The sequence below is a fragment of the Lagopus leucura genome, unplaced genomic scaffold (genome assembly GCF_019238085.1).
Source record: "Lagopus leucura isolate 7727_CA_CO unplaced genomic scaffold, USGS_WTPT01 Super-Scaffold_100053, whole genome shotgun sequence".
NCBI lineage: Eukaryota > Metazoa > Chordata > Aves > Galliformes > Phasianidae > Lagopus > Lagopus leucura.
In genome coordinates, this window is record NW_024962299.1 from 1,535,935 (window position 1) to 1,555,526 (window position 19,592).

The window sequence follows — 19,592 nt, forward strand, 5'->3', positions numbered from 1 at the left end:
CCACTCTGACACTGTTAGTGCATCAAAGCACTCACAAGGCACAGTCCTGGTGTTCTGAAACTGAGACTTCCTCTTAAGAAAAAGGGTCACCACCAAAAAAAATCAGTTTTCCCTTCCAGCAATACAAACAAGAATTCTGCATCAGATTCAAGACTTAATCCCTTCTCTCACCTGAAGGCACACAAATCCACGTGGCATCTCGTTGCTGGCCTTCTTAGCCCTGTTCAGCATTAAAATACACTCTTGCTTATGCTCATGATGTTCTCCTCCAGTGCTCAAGAAGCAGAATACATTGCCCAGAAGGAGAAGCTTCAGTATGTTCAGGGGAACACGGCTTCCTTGTGCCTCTTCTGCCCCAGCATGCACATGCATACACTTGTGCACCCAGATGTTTCTCAGCACAGCAGCACAAACCTCTATCTGCCTCTGGTTTCCAAGGTCCTGATGCTGCTGATCAGTTTTCCTGAGCAGGAAATCTCACACTTTTCCCTTACTCTGACCCAAATTGCAACAATCAGAACTTTCCATAAGTTCTATATTGATAAAGTGCTTTACAAACACGCCTCACACACAGTCTATATATCAGCGTACTGAAAGAACTGACTAGAAGAAACTTATTTCAAGGCATGTAACTCTCTCAGCTTTTCGAACCTCTTCTTGGAGCTTTACTTCATGAAGTAAATACAGACCCAAACCAGCTCTGATTTGTGCCTAAGGGCACTGGTCAAGGCCACAGAAAGTCACTCCCATCTGCAGGATTCTCAGCACTGGGGGCTCAGTCAGCCTTCCACCACAAACTCCAGCGCCACAGACAGGGACAAGCTGCACATCTCCGTAGCTCCAGGCCACAGGATTGGCACTCTGCTCCTTTTAGAGCCAGGTTACAGAGACTGCTGCTTATCTGATGTTTTAGCTCCACTTAGTGGCCAGCAAGGCTCACTGTTGCCTTGCTCTAAAAATACAGCTCAACGACAGTTGCAGATAACAAAGAGCAGGTCCAGAGGAAGGTCAGACGTGAGGTGCTGGCACTGCTGCCCAGAGAGCTGTGGGTGCCCCATCCCTGGAGGTGCTCAGCGCCAGGTGGGACGGGGCCCTGAGCAGCTTCACCTCGTGATGGGGGCACCCAGCCCACAGCAGAGATGGGAACAGGATAGGAGGGAAGGTCCCTTCCAACCTAAGCCACTGTATGAACAGCACGAACCCATTCACGACCCACAGCTAGAACGCAAAGAGTGAATGGAAGCCAAGGCTTACCTTGGTAGCAGCGGGGACCGGGGCTTTGGTTTATCTTTGTCCTTGTCCCGGTCCCGGTCCCTGTCCCGGTCTCTGTCCCGGTCCCGGTGCTGCCTGTCCTTCTCGTCTCTTTTCACCCGTTCCCTCTCACGCTCCCACTCTTCTTTCCTCCTCTGTCTCTCCTTGTCGCGCTCCCGTTCGCGCTCCCGTTCGCGCTCCCTTTGACGCCGCTCTCGCTCCCGTTCCCGCTCCCTTTCCCGTTCCCTCTCACGTTGTCTGTTCTCTCTTTCCCTTTCCCGTTCTCGCTCTCTTTCCTATAAAAAAAAAAAGAGCAATCACTGTGTCAGGATGGCAGCATCTCACATAGGGAAGCCTCCAAGTCTCAGACTGCACTCCATCCTCCTACGTTAGAGCCAAGTATTGAGACAAATCCAGAGACAAATCACCGTTGTGATTTTCAAAGGCAAAAAGCCTATAAACGGGAGGGGAGTCAGCTCTTTGAAAGGGTAGATAAGGGCAGGACAAGGGGAAATGGTTTCAAGTTGAAGGAGGGAGGATTTAGGTTGGATGTCAGGGGGAAGTTCTTTACTCAGAGAGAGTGGTGAGGTGCTGGAACAGCTGCCCAGAGAGGCTGTGATGCCCCGTCCATCCCTGGAGGTGTTCAAGGCCAGGTTGGACGGGGCCCTGGGCAGCCTGGGCTGCTATTAGATATGGAAGTTGGTGGCCCTGCATGCGGCGGGGGGGTTGGAGCTTGATGAGCCTCGAGGTCCCTTCCAACCCAAGCCATTCTGTGATCAGTGAAAAATTACTTTTGCTTACTATACCTGTTAAGGGAATGCATTGATGTTTACAGTATTCCCTCATTATGTCAATGTTTGTAACAAGCTAATTAGCTTGAGAAATAAGCACCACGAAAATTGATGGTGCGTGATATGCAGCAACAGTGAGGACAAGGCTCCTGTTTCTGCAATGCTTTTGTAAGAAAAAGAGGTCATACAGCAAAGCAAAGCCACTTTCTTAAGAACATGATGAAAACCACAATAAAGCTTCCCAGCGAGCAGGAGTTACTCTTTTAGACACTACTCTCTTTAGGCACAACAGCTTGCAAAAGGATGAGCAGAGAAAGCTTCATAGCCTTATTTCCATTATGCTCTGCACCTTGCAGCACAGCAACACCAACTGACAGTAGTTGGGGTTTTGGCAGCAGGCAGGGTGCTCTCCCTGCCTAACTCAAAGCAATTAATGTGCAGCTGTAGCAGCAGAAGACAGCCTTGCTGGAGCCTCTGCCTGCCCACATCTAATCCTTTCCATCTGTCCCAGTAACTAACAGCTAAACCATCCCTCAGCTACATTATTTCCTGGAAACTCCCTCCCCTCTCCAAAATTTCCAAGAATGGTTGCACAACTGCCTTGTGCTGGCAGAAGCAGCCAGGGCACGTGAAAAAGAAGCACCTTCAGTTGGGAGAGCAGAAAGCTGCACCCAGCAGTGCCACTGAGCTGCCAGCTCCATCACTTCGCACGTTCTGCACAGTAACTGAAGGTTTAACTGCTGTAAGATTTGGCATCTTGAACATAGGAGAGAAGTCCTGGCTCAGCTGCACAGGAATGTGACGAGCAGCAGAAATACTGGAGGAGAGCTGGAAGGGAAGGTGTGGGAGAGGTATCACCTTACTTACTCTGTAGTTACGGTATGGATCTGGGTCTGTGTACTGGACCCTGAAATTCTCATACTGCCCACCGCGCCAGAACCGTTCTATTTCATAGTCGTAATAGGGATCTGCATAGGGATCAAGCCTACAATGAAAAACAGAAGGTTAGAAAGGGAAACATGGCTTTGTCACCATACAGAAACACTACATAGCCTAGGTCAGCTCTTAGTCACTGTGTACCGACAAGAAGAAATGCTCTGTGGATTATGGCTGCAGAAAGTGGTTTGTTTCCTACATACCCCACACAGAAACAGCCTTCTTAAAATGAAGCTTATCAGAGGAAAGTACCACATTTTCTCAATAGCCCAGGAAAGGACACTACTGACCCCGTTCAGCCTTCAAATCAACGCGGTAACAAATACAGAATTGCTTCTTACAGCTACTTCAGACGTGTGCAGACGTAACAGAACACATTTTGCCTCGCTGACCGAGGGCTGCACTCTGTGCCTGCACACACAGCTCTCTCGAGCACATCCCAAGCACAGCAGGCTGCCATCTCCTGCTCTGCAGCCACCAGAGGTGATGGGTGCACAGCAGTGCTGCCTGGATTGGAAGCAGAGCGATGCTGAACAGCTCAGCTCTGGATGCAGACAGCAGTGCTGAGTCCCTGCACCTGGAATACTCCATGCATCAAAGGTAACTGCAACTGCAGCTGATATCCTCCAGTGGAAAAGCCCCGAGTGCACAAATGGGCTGGGGGGGCACACAGCATGCTACTCAATTGCAAAGAACTGTAATTACTTTTGAGGAGGAAAAGGATCTAAATCCCACCCCTCCTTGTATCTCAATGCCTCCAAAAGGTTTCTTGTTCGCATTTTCTGATGGTTTTGATTGATGTTTTTTAATTTGGATATCCAACCACATCCAATCCCTGCCAGCCACCTGGAGTGCAAATATCAGATCCGTGGTACAGATGGGGAGGTGGGTATGGGAAACAAGAAACTTCCAGGGCCACAGAACAGGTAGTGTGGCAGAACTAGGATTATAAAGTGCTCCCAACTTCCAGGTCATCCACAGTGGGACTCCAGCTCATGAGTAGGGGGAATTTGCATTTGAAGAAGTGCCAAATAACCTAAGCCAGGCTACCATGAAAGTGCTCCCCTGCCAGTCTAGAGGCTGCCTGTATTTCTTTCAGCACTTTAAATGGTTTAAGATCTCTGTGTTTCTGTGTGAATTGATTTCCAAAGGAAAGCGTACCAGGGAATCCTGAATACTGCTAGCCAAGCCTTTACCAACAGCTGATGCCAAGGAGGTAGCAGTAGAGATTTGGTGACATCAGGTGTTTGAATAAAAGAAATCTCAAGCTACCCCAAAAAGGAAGCTCTTCACTTTTTAACCCAGCCTCAAATCCCAATCTCTGTATTCCCTTCCCATATCCATTTATAGTGTTTTTATTCATACCATAAGCACCCCTGCCGTGCATTTAAATAATTATAGGTGATAATTGGCATCACCCCCAAAATACATCCATTCAGTCAGTGAACTGCCAGCCACATCTGTGTGCCAGTTGTCTGTGGCCTCGGAAGTTTTCAGAAGTGCAATGGAGAAAAAGAAGGGGAATATTTTCTTACAGTTGCAACAGTACTGGAATCAAAGACCTGCTTACCCATAGTTAATGTTTTCTTTGATGTCCACCTCCCTATAGTTTTTCAAAAAAGAGAAAGGGATTCATGAACTATTTAGACATCTCCATACGTCACAAGACAATTCTGAAAGCATTTATTAACATTCCAGCTGAACCATCAGTGGTTATTTGCTGGCGTCAATCTGTGCACGAGAGAGAAATCACTATTTCTAGAGCATACAGCAGCAACTACTTGGTAACTTTTGCCTGTGCACACTACACATCTTAATATTTTAACATCTCCATCTGCTTCTATGTAAAATTCATTAACTTTCAGAAATTCCATGTTTGCTTACTACTATTTAATGTTGACTACACGCGAGAGCAAACTTTGCTTGACTGTATGAAAGCACAGACAGTCCTGCACCCAGCACAGCAAATCCTTACATAAATGAGGCAATGGCACAGAAGGACGCTGAGTGAAGCTGCTGTAACTGTACAGTTATAGAACAAGGATGCTCTGTGGTTTAACCATAGAGCTTATAACCCCATAACTCTGTGGGGTTAACCCACAGAGCACTGCTCATAATGCGCCCCAGGTGCAACTGAACGCCTTCTCAGAAGAAGACAGAGTCTGATTCCTACAAAGGGGAAGAATTAACAGGGGGAACCAATTGGTCAGTTTGTAGAACTGAGTGGAAATATCTCCAAAATCTGTATGTGGAGGAACAGGGGATGCATGTGTGAGAGAAAAAACCATGGCTTCACCTACATCACTACAGAACACAAACGTCTCTCTTAAATGTTGCTTTCCATATCATCTTTTAGCCTCAGAACTACTGTGCACATCTCCCAGAGCACACTGATGTACCCTTGCACCTGCTTCTGCCTGCCTGCTCTCAGCCATGACAGGATGGTGTCTGAGGTGGCTAACATTGCATGTTTTACTACCTCCTTTAGCAGCCACCTACAACTTAGGTTCAGGATGCTTGTGTTTGCCTAGGCTGTGCACCAGCAGCTACCAGGCTTGCTTTCTGACCAGTGCCTTACTGAACAGCTTACTAGGGACTGGTCAAGATGTTTGTTAAGAGCCTTCTGTCTCAATAACCTTGCAACTAAACACTCAGCTAGCTGTGACAGCATGGCAGCTGCCACGAAGCTCTTGGACACTGAGGATATTCCAACTTTACAACCCCAATTTCGGTGTTTAAATCCCTCACGAGTTGCAATTAAAAAAAAAAGAAAGAGAAAAGAAGTCAGAAGAATGAGCTGGTGACAGGTATTCTTCCTGTTCAGCTACTGGAAGGCTGCCATGCTACACTGCACTCCCACCCATCCATCCCACACGGCAAGAACCAAGCTGCATCTTACGCTGGATCTCGGACGTCTCTGGTGATGCGGTAATTCCAGTCACGGAAAAACTCATTTTCCTTGTCAAATTCACGCTCGTCTTCTCCAATAGTCACAGTGAACCTCTTCTCCTCAAAGTCAGGCTCCTGTTCTTTCCTCATTGTTGCCTTTTTTAATACCTACGAGGAAAAAAATAAAAGAAGTCCTGTGAAGAGAACTTCCCGAAGGCACAGAAGAATCCTTCACTTGGGAGAAATGTGTTCTTCAACTCAAGCGAACTTCTTCTGCCCAAGTCTCAGGAATGCGCACACAAAGGAATTTCCTTGCTGCAGAAAGTGTAATTCACTACCAGATCAGCTCAGAACAGCTGCTGTGCTGCATTTCAAGCACGCAAACCCCATGCTCTGAAATGTTCAGACACATGGGTGCTAGACAAACAGAAAGGGAAACGACCAGATTTTCAAGCTTCCTTGAGGGCATGACTTCAGCTTTCTCTAACTGCCTTGGGCCACAAGCTCCCCCATGGCTCAGGCTAACAGGAAAAACAAACCTGGATGTCAGCTCCTCTTGCCTGCACAAGAACTGTGATAGCAGGAGGCAGCACTCAATAAATTAAAAGGCAAAAGGAAGGCTTCTGAGAAAGAGCCTACATGACATGCTGCAAAAGAAAGCTCTGCTAGCATTCTGCTATCAGTGAGACCTGTCTGTGTGTTCTGGAGAAAGCCAGCATGCTTGAGGATGTCACTCACCTCCTTCGCATGCCGGAGTCCTCGCTCCCAGGCACTTTCTGTTGGAGGATCCGGAGGAGGGGGAGGTAAGATTTCATCAACCACCGGCCCTCCCTGTCACAAGGGGAAAGAGAAGGAGACAGACATTCAACATTAGTTCTAAGCAAACATTTGCTTTGTAAATAGCCACTCAGGAATACCTTCAGAATCTCTGGAGACGCATCAGCAGGGCGTACGCTGGGACACACGTGGAAAATTACTCCCCTCTACTAGCAACTTCAAGACCACCTTTTCAGAATCACATATGCAGTAAGCGTATAGAGTTTTGCTAAAACACTAACTCAGAACCTTCGCTCCTCCTGGAGCACGAGACAGAAGCTGAATGCAGAAGCCAGGAATTCACACAAAAGGAGTGCATACCCATGGGTTGGCTGGCATCAGCGGGTGAGGGCCGATGGGCGGCGCGCCATTCGGGGAGAAGGGCTCAGGCTTGGAGATCAAGGAGTAATTTCCTTTGTCATTCACTCCGGGGTGTATAAATCGACAGTTCATGCCCCAAGTGCAATGACCTGTGGAAATACAGAGTTCTCTGTTAGATCCATGTATGTCTGAACAGTACAGCAATGCTCGTTCAGGGCCACCACCACTCGAAACCCATCAAGGAACAACGCTGCTCCGGATACCTGACCACCCTTCTCTCCCAGTTTGCTGAGCTTTGCCTACTTGCATATTCTTGTCAACCCCCCACTGTCCCAGGGAGGATAAATTCAACAGCTCCAGTCACAAACAGATGAACGTACAAGAACCTTATTATGCCAGGGAGAAGGGAGTGATGGATGCAGACACACCGTTAAGCAAACGCCGTAATAAGTCCGTGAGCTCTGCAAGCCATACTAAAGACAAATGCCTCAACTCAGAGCTTCACCTTTTACAGAAAACAACCACTATAACCTGACAGCAAAGAAAACATCACAGTGCATTTGGAATTAGCAGCTCTCTGGTGAGGCACAACCATACATCAAAGACCTTTCCCTGCAGCCGACTCCACATGCCTGCCAGCACAAAGCAGCAACGGAGACACTGCTAAGGAGGGCAGCAGCCAGCAACCTGCAGCAGCTTGCTCATTAGCTTCAGTCATCATCTCAAGGAGATGGCAGCGCTCAGGGGTCTGTAGCAGGATGCAAAGCCAATTCCTGATTTTAATTCAGCTTGTCTTAGAAACAATCCCCGTTATTTATTCCTGCTGGCAATTCACTCAGCATCAGGCAACAGACACTTTGCAGATTTTGCAGAGAAACGCATCACAGAGGCACCACTAATCCTGTGCTCTCTCAGGCATTAACACATTGATTTTACGTGCTAGCAGCACGTGGCCCAAGAAGCCTCCCTGGCCTTAGCAACGTGTCAGAAATCCATGCTGCACCTGGGTAAAGGGAAGCTCTTGGTCTGTGGAAACGCTCCTCATCAGTCCCAGACTGACCACAGTCAGAGATAACATTAGATGCTGTCGTGCTGTCAGCAACAGTGAGAGCACAAATCCCTTTGCAGAGGCACGCTGCGGCTGCAGCATCCTTGCTCAACATGCAGCTGAATGCCTGCCAGGAGGGGTCTGCGAGACACCCCACCAGCTCCTGCTACCTCACACAGAGGTGTCAAGGGGAACGATCCCCCTGAGGGGCACGTGGCAAAGCAGCCACACGCCAAGCTCCATCCCTGAAAGCTGTCAAGCTCATCATTCATGCAATAGAAGAGGCACAGCCGTACGTGTGCTTATCAGACACAGCGAGGCTGAAAATCCGGATGTCCTCAAGGTCCCAAGTGAGCAGCACCTGACCTCACTGATGGCAACAAAGCCCTGAGGGGGGCAAGGCAAAGCGAGTGTCAGCGTTACCTGAAGCAGTGCCAAGTCAAAGAACACCTGGGGCAGGAGATCCCGCAGCCTGAACTTTGACTCAGGCAAACATTTCCATCCAGCGGAGGCGTGTGTTGTGCAAAGCATTGAGGAATAAGCACAGGAACTTCCCTGTGCCATCAGCATCCTTATCAGGCTCAGCACAGGTAGATCAGGAAGCCAGGGACGTGCTGGGTGATGGGCACGTGCCTGGAAATCCCCAAGCAGGTCCCTATGCTGCCTGTGCTGCTGACGCAAAGGGGAGGACTCCACCCTGCTTCCCATCCTCCTTTTAATTTCAGATTTCAATCAATCGTTCAGTGATGACTGTCAGTAAAGCACAGTCAGAAAGTAGACATCAGGGGGGCTGAATGAAGAACTACAGCTTAGAACATGACTTACCAAGAACTCCAGCCTTACCTTCAGTTAAAAAAAAAAAAAAAGGAGAGCTGTTTAATAACTGGGGAAGTGAGCTGGCCATCAAATTACAAGAAACAATTACATTCTGGTAAGGCATCAGCTTGATAAGAAAGAATGAAATTTGCCATTTTTGTTTTCCATTGAATAACATCACAGAACCTCTTTAAGCAACAACCGATTGTCAAATCAGCCCCAGCAGTTTTATTCCACCCTGTTTTGAACACGCTGGTGAGTTCTCCTTTATTTGCTTCTCCTGGGTTCAACAGACCCAGGTCACAGGATTTTTTGCATATTGGCCCTATGTAAATTCAGCATCTGGCCACCAGGAAGCTGACACTGGGGATGCCTGGGGCAGAGACTGTTGTGCAGAGAGCAGCTTAACTGCTACAAAACGGTGAGAGGGAGAGAACCTACAGCACCTTGGGTCTGCCTCCACCATCACAGCATGCCATTACCTTTCATGAAGAACCGACAGGTGGGACGTGGCCTCACTTTTCTGTCATTGGGATCTTTAACTTCTCCTTCTTCCAAGTCATCGTCCTGGAACAGACAGACAGGCTGACACTTCATGCAGTGATTTGACATGTCACAACATGGTCCAATATCAACCACTGCAAGCACACCCTGAGGCAAAGCACGGGGGAAATTCAAGAAGAGGTTGTGAGAAACACCCTTGAGTATATTCACAATGTACTGTTAGCAATGAGAACATGGATCAACTTCAGTGCTTTCCAAAGCTGACTGCAAAGCCCAGCAGGCATCACGAACATCCTGGCACCACATGTAGACTGTGCTGCACCAATTTACTCAGTGTACATTCAGAGGCTCAATAATCAGTGGTACAGTGGATTAAAATCTTAACGTACCTTGGTTGAATGAGGCTGGTTGTGCACTTCCAGCTGACAGCAGGTGGAATGCAATTAGAGGAAGCCTCATGCAAACGAGCTCAATTGCATTGCCTTTCCTTGCTGCAGGCTACGAGTGCACACAGATAGCTATGGCAGCACAGCTGGGTGATGTTTCTGTCCTCCAGAGCCTCTACACTGCCTGGCCCTACTCGGCACTCCTGTCACACCTGCTCAGCTCAAGCAAATTCCTTCCATTAATTGATTTAAATTACACAGCAGAATTCCCGAGTAGAGTACTTAATGCAGTGTCCCAATATGGTCACTCTCTAGGAGGGAAGGTTTAAGTTGGATATAAGGGGGAAGTTCTTTACTATGAGAGTGGTGAGGTGCTGGAACGGCTGCCCAGAGAGGCTGTGATGCCCCATCCATCCCTGGAGGTGTTCAAGGCCAGGTTGGATGGGGCCCTGGGCAGCCTGGGCTGCTATTAGATATGGAAGTTGGCAGCCCTGCATACAGCAGGGGGGATGGAGCTTCGTGATCCTTGAGGCCCCTTCCAAACCAAGTCGTTGTGTGATTCTCTACTCCTCAGCTCCACGCAGCAGTTACAGAGGAAGCAACTCAGGATGATGGAGCTTTCTTCAAAGACTCAGAACCACAGGGGACGAGCACAGAGCAACCACCATGGAACTCCTCTAGGAGACAGCAGTCAGGGCTTTGAAGTACCTGCCTTCCCTTTGTTCTACGTGAGCACACAGCTGTCAGGCACCCGACACACACTCAAGAAAAACAGTTACCTCTCCTAAAAGGCAGACGCCTTATCTCACAGTCTCTGTTCACCACTCATTTTTTCAGCACACAAAACATCTGAGCAAGGAGCAGCTGGCAGAGGCCTCCCCACTACAAGGCAAAAATAACAGCCCCACGGCAGCAGTGGGAATAGATGAGGAATGTTGCATACTTTGATCAGTGTAGAAGCTGGAAAGGAGGAAAAAAACACTGCTTGTCTCTAGATAGAGTCTGCAGGGAGATGGATTAACAGCCCCTTCTGCATCCCTTTGAGGGCAACGCAAGGAGCGCTCCCCTGAGCTGATTTTAAAGGCTACGCTTTCATTCAAATTAAAACCTGTATTAATATCCCCTCCTCCAAAGACAGGAGTCTGAAAGCAGAGCAAAACGTGGAGCTTTAAGAGGTTCCCCAAAAGCCAGGGATGGCATTCAAGGATGAGAGAATGGCACAACCAGCTCAACTCGGCTGCTTTCAAAAGAGCCGTGTGAAGTCTCTGCAGACGCCCTACTGGAACAAAAGGGAAAGTATTTATTTCTGTGAGGTCTCCTTGGAATCAGGCAGCTGGGAACCCTGTTATGAGTTAATGTATGAGAAGCAGAGTACAAATTCATCCTGTGCTTTGTAAGGAGAGCTCTCCTAAGAATGCCCTGAATTCTAAAGGAAAGCATTCATATTTTAATCAAGAAGCAGGCACGGAGTCAGGGCGCCAGGAATTTATTTTATCCTGCCTGGACTCCCTCACAACATGCTGAAATTCCTCCTAACTCAATAAGAAATACACAAAACTTTTGGAAAACGCCATCAGTGGTTAAGGAAGCTGCTTGCCAGAGCAAGGCACGATGAAGCAAAGCTGCATTGCTTTGTTTTAGAAACAAAAAAAACCCACAACTTTTGGGGGGGAAAAACAGCTGACCACGAAGCCCCAGAGCACAGCACGACAAACAGTGCTTCATTTTTCCTAAATACTTACATGTGTTTCTCAGCTGAAACAGCATTGACTGGCTCTGCACATCCCCTACCTGATGACCAGCCCTCAGGGCCTGCCTGGTTAAGCACTCCCCACGAATCCCAGCACAGTCTGCTCCTCCTGTTGCTCCCATAGCACACCTGGGACCCTGGGTTTCTTGTACCCCTGACACCAAGTCCAGGAGCTGCACTACAGCCTCTCAAACCATCCTGATGAGACACTTATGAATGCTTAATGAATCACTAACTAATTTGCTATCAGCATCATCTGTAAGTCCTCTGAGAGCCAAAGCAGAATAGTTTCTTAAGGCACTGGAGCTGTTCCACACTAGGCAGCTACTAGCTTACTTGCAACTGCTCCAGCAATATGTGGCACAATTCTCCTACAGTATGTGGCAGTGGATGCCCTAGAAACTGAGGTCAGGACTTGGCCCACAACAGTTATACCTCTGAAGGAAACGTTGTTACTTGCATGCTGGGGATGCAACTAGCACAGACACGGTGCAGATGAGGAGAGAGAGGCACAACACTCCATGAGGCAACAGCTCAAACACAAGGACAGGTCTCTCCCAGCAGAACTGTCCACCCCAGACCAGCTCCTACTTACATCAATTTCGCCATCATCAATCTCTCCATCATCCTCTTCTTTCTTCTTCTCCTTGACAGGATCCTGGCCATCCTTTTCATCATCACTTTTACTGCTGGATTTTTTCTCCTCCTCAGGGGCGTCGTCTCCTTTCTCCTCTTCCTCATCATCCTCACCAGCAGCTTTCTCAACATCCTCCTCTGCAGGAGCAGCGCTTGGCTCCTCAGGAACCTCCTCATCATAGTCCAACTCATGCTCATCCAGCTCACGGGTGACGGAAGATGCTTCATCACCAAGGTCATTAGCACGGTTTTCCTCCTCACCTTTGCGAGGCTGGGGGCTCTTCAGCTCCCCACTCTGCTCATTGTTGTCAGAGTCCTGAGACTTGGCTTCACTTAAGTGGTCCTCTTCATCCGAGTGGTTCTCCTCGCCACGGCTCAGGGCCCGGGCTGCCTCCTCCTCCTCACCCAGGACGCTGCCTTGCCCACCCTCTCCATCAAGTCCCCGCTCTGAACCGCTCTCCTTTAGGACCTCGTCGTCAGAAAGCTGCTGGTCTTCATCAGGAGAGCAGGGGTTTCGCTCAGGGCTGTTGGAAACATCCATCAGTACCCAATAGCCTGTGGAAGGAAGGATGCTGCACTTGTTATGGAGAACGAGCTGGGAAAAACAAGAAAGGCTAACCTTGTATTCTGTCCTCCTAAAGGGGAAAAAGAACGCTTGAATTCACAAATGTGGTTTATCAAAGTATCTTCAGGAAGATGGCATTTTAAACTGCATAAAAAGCTTACTCCAAGATTACTCCACATAAGCTAAGAGCACGTCACCCTTGATTTATATGGATAGAGCTCAAGGTTGGGATTTCATCTACAGGCCCTAACAGTGAGCTGCACTGCACTCCCACCAAGCAATGAGGGGGTTTTCTCACCCTCATGGCATTTCTCTCATGAGCAAGTGAGTGAGCTCCAGAGCACAGGGTCAGCTTTTTCAGACACATCTGGTTAAGCATAAGAATGTGGCACTGCAGATAGCACAGACTCCTGAAGAGACAGAACCACTATTCACAATGATTCTAGGAAAAAATGGCCATATATTGATGGTGGTTTTTTTTTGTTTGTTTGTTTTACATACTGCAACCAGGACAGGATGCAATCCAGAAAACTCAGGGAAAGTAACTGTGGTGAGGGAACTTGGTGCTGAGATATGGCAGGAGGAGCACGGAGCATTGCTTCTGTGTGCTGAGAGCCTGGAAAATCAGTCACAGTACCCATGGTACTTCTCTGCTTCCCTAAGAACTTCCTGGGATGAGGACTGTTGTATTCATGCTCCAGACACTGCCAGCTGTGCTGTCACCTCTGAGACAGCATCGCCTGCCTTCGCCACAGCACAGCCCTCATTAGCTGGTATTGGCAGCAGACCCTGGAGATGAAAGTCACTCTCAAGAAACGCTCGTTACACCAGGGGAGGCTGCAGAGGAGCTGTGAACGTTCCTCAGAAATAAAAGCAGCAGCACAAGTGTATCCAAACAGCAGTGCCAGTAACTCTGCTCAAACATCAGCTCGCCGATACGTGAGGATGATGTGAACGCCTGAGGGAGCCCTGGGGAGCAGCAGGGCCGTGCTGAGCTGCCTGCAAGCTCCTCGTACCTCCTTGCACTTCTTGGTTCTTGCTCACAACCAAAGCTGTGATTCGACTGAGAGGTGATAAACCAAATTAAAAGACAGCAATTGCTTCTCGCTGATAGCGGCTCTGGGCAGTTAAGCAGGATGTAATCTGAAACAAATTATATTCTTACTGTGCCTATAAAGGTTGATGCCGAGTTCATAAATGCTTGCACAAATCGTTGCTGGCTTCAAGAGGAATTTTATGACAGCAATTTTAATTGCCTAAGTGTCTGAGAAGTTACACTTTGCATGCACACAGAGCAGCTTAGTGTATCACACCCGAAAGGTCAGCCTGAAGAGGCCAGCAGAAATACAGAAGCTGTCAAGTATGGATGCGTTCAGGAAATTTGTTTTCTAATTTCTTAAAAATAAGCAGCACCAAAGCAAAGGCTTTTAAGTGACTCACTGCCTTTCTGCACTCAACACCGAGTTCTCCAGAGGGCTGGGGGAAAATGAATACATTCTCACCATCAGCTGAACTGACGAGCACGAAACACTCACCTCCACTATTAAAGCTAAATCCAGAGCATTTGTGAGTTGCAATAATTTCCTATTAATTCCCAACAGCAGAAACGATAAGAAACACCATAAATGACAGCTGATTGTAAGAGTTCACAAAATCCAAGCTTCCCTTGGGCAATGGGCCTCAGGCCTCCTGCTGCCTCTATCTGCTCGTGCAGTGAAGCAACACACAGAGGGCACTTATGGTCTCTATGCTGCTTCCTACACTGTAGGACTTCAGCAAGACCACAGCTCAGATGCTCCCTATGGGTCACTGCTCCCTGTTCACTGCTATGTGAGAAAAGATGCCCTGAGACCAAGGGAATCGGGTCTTTTGAAAACAAATCCTCCAGCCATCCCTCAGCCCTGGGCATCCCATGGGTCTGAGCCAAGAGGACAGCAAGTGAACGTGGTTTATATCACAGTCACAAACCTACCTGCAACAGCAGCACATCAGAAGAATGACCAGAGATGGGAGAAGGCCTCATCGCTGACCTAACCAGTGTTACTTGTAGCCATTCTTTCAGGGAATAAAAGATACAACTGAGTGCAATGAAAGGTGAGAGCACCAGAGAAAGAATTGAGTGAAATGGTGGAGTCTTTGCCAGCATCACTCAGGCTTCCTTACAAGCTGCAATGGATTTGTTCTTTTCAGGGCAGCAGCAACCTAAAGCTCACGTTCCAAGTCCTGCCTCAGAATAAGCTGCACAACAGCTCATCCCAAAGCTCTGGAATCCTGCAGGTTGCTGCTTTTTCTTTCCACTCTCCTTTAGTTACACATACAGATGAAGAACAGGAAAATCTGAGGACAAAAATGACTACAAGGAAGCATTTTAAATTGAGCAAAGCAACAGAGCAGAAATCCACAGCTTTCATTTTCACGGTAAACGAGTCCTGAATTTTTGACTCAGAAAATTTTTGCCTGTTTCCTACTGTCTTCAAAACTGGTTATGAAAGCAAAAACTAACTTCAGAGCTACAGGTAAGATTGTTTGACCTGTAGCTTTGGTTCACGGGGCAACGAACCAGCTGTACAACGACACCTCTCACTTAGCAGAGGCTTATCTTCAGAGCTATCTTTAAAACTGCAGGTTGTTCAGGCAAAGCCAACGTTGGACCCAGCCACCTAACCCTTTTTACTACAAAACTGACTTCATTTGTTCAAACTGTGACACGTTTTCCCTTCCCTCACATCTGAAGCAGACGAGTTCAGAACAGTCTGCTTTGCCAGGCCTGACAAGTTCTACAACCCTTCCACTGAGCAGCTTTGGAGTGAATGCAACCACGGCACGCATCTCTGGCCAAAACTGTGTCTTGTGCTGTCTAGAGAAGCACTTGTGCACACCTGATTGAATTTTAAGTCCCTTCAAAGCAGTTCACACGATGTCAGGTAGAGATGCTGCAGATTTGGCAGCTGAGCTTTCCAGCTGTCCCATCTGCAAGCACATGCCATCCTCCCAGCTCCCAGACTGTGCTTGCTGTCCTGCAGATCAAGCAACACTTTCCCTCCTGTTGTTCCTTCAGAATCCTCGTGACCCAGCCAGTCCCTGTTGCCATGCAGCAGCCTGTCGGTGCTGCCATCAAGAGCACTGCAGATGGTCCACCAGAAACACAAGCAAATGGAACAAAAAAGAAAATAAAAACCCCGAGCAGTCTTTGCAAAGTTCATCCTTCCCTTCAATAAATGTCTAGAGATGATGAGGGAAAGCACTCTGCAGAGACCCATCCAGAACCATTTGGCAACGGGATGAAGAAGGCAAGAAGAGCCCCAGGTGACACCTGGCTGCAACGATCTGCAGCTTTCTTACTGACAGAACTGCCTTTTCTCCCTGCAGCCTCCCTCCCTGCACACACACAGACCACTGGAAGAGCAGCCAGCATCCACTCTCAGAACACAGCCCTTCCTTGTCTCTGCTGTCACAGCCAGGTCTGGTGGAAAAGAGGTTTTTAGTTACACAATACACATGCAGCAGGAAGCAATGCTGAAGTTTCACAGACCGAGCTCTGAATTTTTTCAGCTTAAGGAATGGAATTTGTCAGCATTTCATGGCCCACATATGAGGTGCTCCTTGTAAACCAGCCACTGGCACAGCTGCCCTCACCCAGAAGGACTTGGATGCAATAGCAAAGGGTGCCCATCTCGTCCTCTGTTCCCACTCGAGCCTCACAGCCTTGCTGGAAAACATTTCCAACTACAGATTTTAGTCTGGGATCACACAGGTATCTCAGAGGCTGCTCCCCATTTCACTGCTTTGTGTTCTGAAGGCACGTCTCTCAACAGTGCCCATCGAAGGCAGGAGGCTGAAATTCTGTTTCTTACTGCTCTTTTTCAGCTACAACTCATTAAAAGTTTAAGTCGTATCATCAACTAAGCTGACGAAGCAAAGCTTCGTGTGCAGCTGACTCACTGCTGAAGGTAGCAGTTTGGTGGCAGACTAAACAGTAGTGCTGCAAGGACCAACCTAAAAGAGGCGCCAAGGAAAGATAATCTTGGCAACTGCTATTTCCATTCATTAGATTCCTCCCTCAGCCTTTCCATGGTGCCACAAATGAACAAGAAACACACCTTGAACACAGTACAGGAACCAGCAGCTCAGGTGATCCCAACACCTCTGGGTGCAGGAAGGCACCGAGTGCCCTACAACAAAACTGTGCCCTGACAGATCCATCAGCTTCACCCTTCAATAGCACAAATTGCCAGTTGGATGGAAGAACCAAGCCCATCCCCAACATCATTAACCTCCAAATAGACACCCTGCAGCTCCAGGGTGCTCATGGGGCAGACATCAGGGGAGCAGCATTGCCTCTCAGTGCTGCTGGTGAGAGGGAATGGAGGCCTCACTGTTTCAGGCAGAACTCTCAGGAGTAGCAGAAAGTTTGCTGGTTTATTTTTCCCCTTTCTTGCAGCCAAACAGTCTGATACAAAAAACAAAATATTCCCATTTATCCATGAAAATCAATGCTTAATGCAGAACAGAAGTGTTTGGGAGCATGTTCCAAGTCAAGCCACAAGGATGAGTGAAGAATGATGTGCAAGCCAAGAAGAAAGAATGGGAAATAGAGCTTGTAAGACAGGTTAGAAAAGAAACACAGCACAAAGAGGTTAAGGGGACAAAGATGTGCAAAGCAGAAGCAAAACAGAAATGAAGGGCAGGAACTGTAATGAGCAAAAATATGAAAGAACAGCAAAAATGGGAAGAGAAGGGAAAAAAAAAAAGCCCTGTGATCTGAGAAAAGAGCATCGTATTAAATCAGGAAGAAACAGAACAAAAGCAAAACACTCAGTCCTTTGCTTTGAATGAAACTACGATCCTTAGCAGGTTAATGAACTAAAACAGAAACTTATCTGACATCTTCTAAGAAGACCTGACTTTGATGATACGTAGCATTTAGCAGCTGTCAGGGAAGCTGTTAATGCAGAGAACTGAGCCACCTTTTGGCACCAATAAAAGAGAACTATTTGGTGACAGCCGCTTTCAGTGAGCTGACTTTTAAAGAAGAGTGCCATAAAGCTCTGATCCAGAACACCAACACAACTCATACACTGCTCCTCACTGCGCTGTATCAGGCAAACTCTGGGACAGAAACCTTAAGAGAAACAGAGCTGCACGAGCTGCAGTTTGTGATCCCAGCAACACTGATTTCCCTACAGCTGAAGCACACCAGGCTGGCTCTTCCTGCAGCTCTGTGCTGGCAGATGCTAATTTCGAACGACAGGAGCCGTAACGCCAGGCCAGAAAACAAGCGCCATCACTTTCATATCCTGCAGAATTGGTCAATAATCACAAAGCTAAACTTCACCAGCCTTACCTCAGTTTCCTCCTGCCAGGCTGAGGACCTGCAGCGCCCCAGGCTCCTGGAGCTCTCCCTGTTCCCACCTGCATGGGGAAAAAGCCGGTCAGAGCCCTCAGGCCTGCAAACCGCCCTTTCAACGAGCTCCCCCAGCTTCTACCCCACCCGGCTGAGGACCGCATCCCCAAACGGCCCCAGGCCGGCCCCGCTGCCTTTTGGTGGGGGGGGCACCCTGGAGCCGCCCCCTCCCCTTCCTCCGCCTCCTCCCTCCAACCCCACCCCGCCGGTAGCGCCCATCACCTGCACTCATCCCCTCGGGGTTCCGTCGCCCCCCGCCCCCGCTTCCGCCGCTGCCACCCGGACCCGCCCCCCCCCCGCTCCCTCCGTTTCCCGGCACTAGGCCGCAGCCGGCAACCCGCAGAGCGAGGCGGGACGGGAGCCGCTCACCTGGGCCGGGCGGGGCCGGGCGGGGAGGGGGGGCAGCGGGCGGGGCGGGGCGGGGCGAGAGCGGGGCGGGGGGCGGCGGCGGCAGCGGCTCCGGCGCGGGCGGCGCGGACGGGACGGGGCCTCTACTCGCGGCGGCGCAGGGCGGCCATGGCGTGACGTCATCAGGGCGCGACGGCCGTTCGGGCGGGGGGAGGGGAAGAAAGAGGGCGGAGCCTGCGCGGCCCGGCGTTACGCGCGCGCGGCCGCGCAGCTCTCGTCTTAAAGGGGCCGCGCGCGGGAAATGTGCTGAGCGCGCGTGCGTAGTCGCGCGCGCGAGGAGGGGGGGCACGGGCGTGTGGCAGTGCGCACATGCGTGTAGATATCTGCACCCGCGTGCATGGGTGCATACCTATTCATTTACACATCATGGAGAGCTGCAGGTGTGAACACATGCGTGCATGCATCTGTGCTCATGCACGTGGGCACATATGCATGCCTGCACAACCAAGCATGCACGTGCATGTGCATGGAGTTGCAGAGTTCTAGGCATTGACACATGCAGCCAGGTGTGCACGGACAAGGTGGCTGTGAGCACGCTTGTGGATGCTTACACCATAAAGAAGCGGACATGTGTAAGCATGGAATGTGTACGTGAGTGTGAATGCCACATCTGGATCTGCACGTGTCACACGGAGCCGGTTGTGTGCATGCATGGAGATATGTGCACGCACACTGATGTGTATTTCTGCTCATACACACACGCAGAAATAAATGTATACGTGCACACATATAGAAGAAGTGGTAAATGTGTGTGCATACACACACAGAGGCACAACTATATGAGTGCAAGTGAGCACCAGGCATGTGGGGTGCTGCAACAATGCTTGTTGCATTGCTGGGACAATGCTTGCATGCATGCTTGAGACTATGCACTCATTGCAAATAGAGCTGCAGGCGGAGCAGCTGGGCAGGACTGGTCCCACCCCTTGTGTCAGCAGCCAGAGTTGAGGGTTGGTTTAGGTGGGAGGGGTGTGGGGTGGAGCCTTAGCTGACAGATATATAAGGTGAGCGTGGATGTGTGGGATGTAGATTGAGTGTGTTTGGTGGAGGTGAGTGGGGATGGGGATGGGG

At 49.2% G+C, this 19,592-nt stretch overlaps 1 protein-coding gene across 4 annotated transcripts in view; it reads right to left on the minus strand.

Annotated features, from left to right (window-relative positions):
- Nucleotides 1-18,502, minus strand: part of ZC3H18 (zinc finger CCCH-type containing 18) — a 39,778-nt gene extending 21,276 nt beyond the window's left edge. Inside the window, exons 1-10 of one of the 4 annotated variants that reach the window (XM_042885868.1) lie at nucleotides 18,483-18,502; nucleotides 18,054-18,121; nucleotides 12,104-12,699; nucleotides 9,351-9,435; nucleotides 7,005-7,153; nucleotides 6,606-6,698; nucleotides 5,878-6,035; nucleotides 4,549-4,581; nucleotides 2,910-3,027; nucleotides 1,255-1,547 (exon numbers count right to left, since the gene is read on the minus strand). In XM_042885868.1, coding sequence (XP_042741802.1) covers nucleotides 1,255-1,547; nucleotides 2,910-3,027; nucleotides 4,549-4,581; nucleotides 5,878-6,035; nucleotides 6,606-6,698; nucleotides 7,005-7,153; nucleotides 9,351-9,435; nucleotides 12,104-12,685 — 1,511 coding nt within the window. In that variant the 5' untranslated portion in view covers nucleotides 12,686-12,699; nucleotides 18,054-18,121; nucleotides 18,483-18,502. Of the gene's footprint in view, nucleotides 1-1,254; nucleotides 1,548-2,909; nucleotides 3,028-4,548; nucleotides 4,582-5,877; nucleotides 6,036-6,605; nucleotides 6,699-7,004; nucleotides 7,154-9,350; nucleotides 9,436-12,103; nucleotides 12,700-18,053; nucleotides 18,122-18,335; nucleotides 18,383-18,482 lie in introns of those variants that run through there. The other 3 variants (XM_042885867.1, XM_042885869.1, XM_042885870.1) reach the window with 3 other exon arrangements.
- Between the last annotated feature and the right edge of the window lie 1,090 nt (nucleotides 18,503-19,592).